Consider the following 4,824-nt stretch of genomic DNA (forward strand, 5'->3'; position numbering starts at 1 on the left):
CGATGAAGTAGGACGCGCGGCGCGTGTCGTGCTTGTCCTGGAGCCACGTGTCCCAGAGGCGGGAGTCGGGGGCGTACCTGTCGTCGTAGTACAAGTCGTCGAGGAGGCGGCGGCGGCGCTCGATCTCATTGCGGCGCGCATGGCCGCTCGTCGGCACCGGCGGATCGGGACCGGGACCCAGTCGGCGGAGAGATGCCAGTTGTTGGGGCAGTGGACGTCGCTCCACGGGACCGGCGTCCTCGTCTCCCAGTAGCGCCGGCACACGTCCGCGCTGAGGTACTGCCAGTCGCGCTCGCCGGTGGGACTAGGAACGATGGTGAAGGGGGCCGGCGCGGGGGCTCGACGGGAGAAGCGCGGCGGTGACGCGGGCTCCTCCTTCTTCATAGAGCCGCGGCGGTGGCCCGAGGAGGAGCCGGCCTCGCGGTCGTGCTTCCCCTTGCGGCCGTAGTTCCATAGCCCCATGGCTGCGGCCGGTCGACGAGGAGTAGCTAGGGTTTGGGCGTGCCGGCTTTCGAGGAGGCGGAGAGGGGCCGGAGTGGGAAGTGATGAGGACGACGACTGGTCGACGGGTCCCATTTAAGAAGGACCGCGACCGTTCGATGTCCGGATGATAGGTGGGACCACCCGCCCATGCGTATTGATGTTGGCGGATGGGAGGTAGGTGGCCGCCTGCCACGCAGCCCCGACGCGGATGAGTGCGCGTCCGTTTGGCGTCCGCCACGATCCAAACCCGTCGCAAGTTTGCGCTCGAAATGGGTCGCCCCGACATAAAAGGACAAGATGAATTCGGATCACCGCGCGCTGGGCCGCACGGTTTATCCGTTTTACCTTAAACGGACGGGGCCGGAGAAAATGAGTCGAGTAGTGGAGTTGGCCTGACGCCGCCATGGCGAGCAATACGGGATGGCATTAGCATTCGGGCCGGGCGCTGGGCCCTCGCCTTATCGCGTCCCCGATTCCTCCGGTACCAGAACGAGCCCGGGACCCGCCTGAAAAGACGAACCTCACCGCGCAGGCACAAAATCGCTCCTCGTCCCCACCCAAATCACCACGGAATCTCCCCTCCGCCTGCGCTCTCCACCGCTATTCTTGTTGAGAAAAGAAATACGCGAGCGTTTTGGCGCGAACGGTTCGGGATCTATAGGCTTTGGCGTTCGCCGAAATCGCAAGGAAAGGAATCACGGGCGCCGCAGGGCTGGTTCCTGCGTAAGCATGAAGGAAGGCTGCTGGTTGCTAAGACGACTTTGATTAGTACTGTACTACTAGTTGGCGGACCCAAAAAAAGAAAATGAATTCAAAAGAATATGCAAGAGCAAATGCGGGCGATGACGACGACGACGGCTAGTTACCATTGTTAATGCTTGATTGATGCCCACCCGGCCAATGCAAGCGAGTTAGATTAGATAGATATTACTAGCACCGGGTGAGTTGGGGTTGTGGTTGTGGTTGGACTTGAGCTAGCAACAGCGCACCTACCATATCAAAAGCTAAGCATCACGCCGATCATCACGTTTGCTCCCGTGGCCCCCCACACCCACGCCCACTCTCTCACACTCACAAATAAATCCACGGCTAAGCTAAGCATCCCCAATAAACAGAACAGCTTTTTTTTAGAGAGAAATAAACAAAACAGCTCGTGTAAGGACAGGGTTGATTATCTTCTTCTTAATTAGAGTAAAGAGTACATACCCTAATAAACCTAATAAAGTAGTAGGTGCAGTGGAGCAGTGCGACACGCCGCTGCCTGTGACTGTCTTGTCACGCCTGAGTACATGACAAGATGATCGCGTACGAGTCACCACCGGGTGCGCCGCACCGGGGCCAGTTCGGTACGCGTACGCTGGCCGGGCCTTCTTCTTTTTCCTCTAGGCTCGGCTCCTACTCCAGATGGCAAGCTAGGTCAACTTCGTTATCCGCGCTACACGATACTCCATGTCCATGGTGATAAGATGGGCCATGCACGACGTGGACAACCAACTGCCATGGGTTATACTCAGCCATAGGAGTATGGCAGCTCCGTCCTTCTCCAGGACTTATCCAAATGCAATTGTACTTCTTTTTTTCTTTTGGCGGTGGGGTCACACGTATCCAAACGCGATTATGCTGATGCACAGTACACAAATGATGGCATGGGTGATGATTATGGGATACTAGTGTTTAGCACAGGCAAAATTACCACTTAAAACCACTGCGGCAGCGCGGCTGCGGGCCGCTGTCACGGATGGACAGGGCCACAGGGGCAGGACAAGAAGAGGAAGGAGCCAAAACTCGTGTACAGTCTCGAACTCTCGGTGCGGGCCCCTGTCACCGCCACGTGGCGCCAAGCAGGCCCACCCGCCAGTCCATTCATGAGACGTCGCCGGTGCTAGTGCAAACGCAGTGAAAAGACAAACTTTTCTTCTCAACGAAAAGATAGAGATGAAAACTGATGAGTACTCGTACGCCTCGAGAAATATTTCGAGTGCTCATACGTGCTACAGGACACACTCCTGGCATTTTCTTCCGAGTCTATGAGGCAAGTAAAAATTCATGCGGATGCGGTAAAAATACAGAGAAGAAATACGGGGTAGACCCCGTACGTACGCGCGGGTCGGTGAAACCAGCAGGCAGCTGCAGTAATTTCTTCTCTCTCACTTTTTTCTCGTGCTAGAACCGGGCGAGCGCGCGGCGGAGCACCTGGGCGAGGAGGCTGGGGGCGCTGAGGTGGGGGAGGTGGCCCTCCGTCGGCAGGGGCTCGATGGTGGTGCGCCCGCCGAGGTGGGCCCTGAGGTACGCCGCCACGTTGGCCGGCACGGAGACGTCGCGGGTGGTCTGCACCACCACGCACGGCGCCTGCACCATGCCCAGCACGCCGCGGAGGTCCGTCTTGAACACGCTCTGGCAGACGTGGAGCGAGATGTCCGGCCGCATGTTGAACAGCGTCCGGCTGAACTCCTGCACCGCCGCCGGCACGTCCGCGCCCACCGCCAGCGGCGCGTACCCCTTGGCCCACGCCTCGTAGTTGGCCGACATCGCCTGGAACACCTGCTGGATCTCCTCCAGCTCGAACCCGCCGTGGTAGTCGCTGTCGTTCAAGAACCTGCTCGAAGATCGATCGATCGATCGATTGATTGATTACTCCGGTCAGTTAGTTCGCCGCGCGTCGCGTGCAAGGAAAGGAAAGACTATAATTGACCTATCGATCTTTCGATCGGCGGTGTACTGTGAGTTACGGGGCCACCCACCTAGGCGAGGCGCCGATGAGGACGAGCTTGGCGAAGAGGTCGGGGCGGCGGATGGAGGCGAGGATGCCGATCATGGCGGAGACGGAGTGGCCGACGAAGGCGCAGCGCGGGATGCGGAGCGCGTCGAGGATGGAGAGGAGGTCGTCCACGTAGGCGTCCAGGTTGTTGTAGCGGCGGAAGTCGAAGTGGTCCGGGTTGACGCTGCCGGCGCAGACGAGGTCGTAGAGCACCACGCGGTGCTCACGGATGAGGTACGGCAGCACGCGGCTCCACGCCGACTGGTCCGTGCCGAAGCCGTGCGACAGCACCACCACGCGCTCGCCGGTGCCCACCACGCGCACGTTCAGGATCTGCAGCAGCTTCGCCCCGCTCGGCGCGCCCCCCACCATCGTCTCGCCGGAGCTGGACGCCGGGGCCGAGCTGCTGCTGCTGGGGCTGAGCGGGTGCGTGGACCGGAGCATGAGACGACTGACTTGGGATACGGGGCCGGGTCGCACAGGCGGTGCCGCTCCTTATATACTACTGGCTGGCTAGCTAGCAAGCAGCGGAGGCCATGGCGTTCTTGGCTACCTCTCTCTCTCTGGTCTTGTCTCCCCCTCCCTCCTCTGCTTTATTCCCCTCGCTTGCTCTGCTCCCGTCTTGATTTCTTTCTGGGTCTGGTTTGGTGTGGTGTGGGCAACGAGAGAGATTTGTTTTGTTTCCGTTTTGGAGGTGTAGAATAGTGTGATGATGTGCCCAATTATCCAGGCCGCACCGGATAAAAAGGAGAGGCGCCTATAATTCCAGCCGCTAGGTTTTGTTTTTTATTGATTTGGTTTTTTGTGTGCGTGACAAACCAGAGATGTCAATATGTCATTGTTACAAAATTACTTTGACCCGCTCTGTGGTGCTAAACATCACTGTCTTCTTTATTAGCTGTATATAGAGCAACCGTACAGTTGTGTAACACTGTAATTTTTTGGTACAGTACTAGATTAAGGTGACTGGCGAGCTATTTTATTTTTACCTTTTTTACTAGCTATAGTTTATTTTACCTATTAGTAAGGCTAGTGCTTGTATTTTCTTTCTTCTCCGATTATAATTGTGGAATGAAGGTACTCCCTCTGTAAAGAAATATAAGAGTGTTTAGATCATTAAAGTAGTGATCAAAACGCTCTTATATTTATTTAAGGAGGGAGTACTTTTTAGCAGGGGTTGTAACCTCATTAAGTACAGGAAAAACCTTTAGTAAATTGATTTAATATTAGTTTTCTATTTAACCACAATAAAATTCCTAAATTAGGCTTTACACTATGATAACTGCCAAAAATACCAAATTGTACGTTTGAAACTCCAATTTTAATATAAGCTAAATATAGTGCATTTTCAGACGACTTGATATCTTTTTTCCCAACAAAAAGGCCATGGCTATATATTATAATTGTCCAACCTTTACAAACCATCCTTATAAAAAGCAGAAAATAACACACATGTCCTTGTGTATGTCGACTTTGTCTTCCCTCTGCACTCGTCGCCGGTGCGCCGAGAGCAATGCTCGATGCCGCATCTGGATCTGTGAAAGACAACCAAAGATAAGGTAGTGTTGTTGACGCAGCGACAG

General features: G+C 55.3%; 1 protein-coding gene across 1 annotated transcript; it reads right to left on the reverse strand.

Moving 5' to 3' along the window:
* Nucleotides 1-2,415: 2,415 nt before the first annotated feature.
* LOC119291313 (strigolactone esterase D14) lies at nucleotides 2,416-3,880 on the reverse strand. Its single transcript, XM_037570051.1, has 2 exons — nucleotides 3,225-3,880; nucleotides 2,416-3,079 (listed from the first exon to the last, which is right to left on the reverse strand). The coding sequence occupies exons 1-2, from the start codon at nucleotides 3,683-3,685 to the stop codon at nucleotides 2,647-2,649; spliced, it is 894 nt and encodes a 297-aa protein (XP_037425948.1). The 5' UTR covers nucleotides 3,686-3,880; the 3' UTR covers nucleotides 2,416-2,646.
* Between the last annotated feature and the right edge of the window lie 944 nt (nucleotides 3,881-4,824).

Source organism: Triticum dicoccoides, chromosome 4B (genome assembly GCF_002162155.2).
Source record: "Triticum dicoccoides isolate Atlit2015 ecotype Zavitan chromosome 4B, WEW_v2.0, whole genome shotgun sequence".
NCBI classification, from domain to species: Eukaryota; Viridiplantae; Streptophyta; class Magnoliopsida; order Poales; family Poaceae; genus Triticum; species Triticum dicoccoides.

Coding starts and splice junctions, on each gene's coding strand:
- LOC119291313 (XM_037570051.1), bottom strand. CDS start 3,685: ATGCTCCGGTCCACGCACCCGCTCAGCCCCAGCAGCAGCAGCTCGGCC. Junction 3,080..3,224: donor CTCATCGGCGCCTCGCCTAG/GTGGGTGGCCCC, acceptor ATCTTCGAGCAG/GTTCTTGAACGACAGCGACT.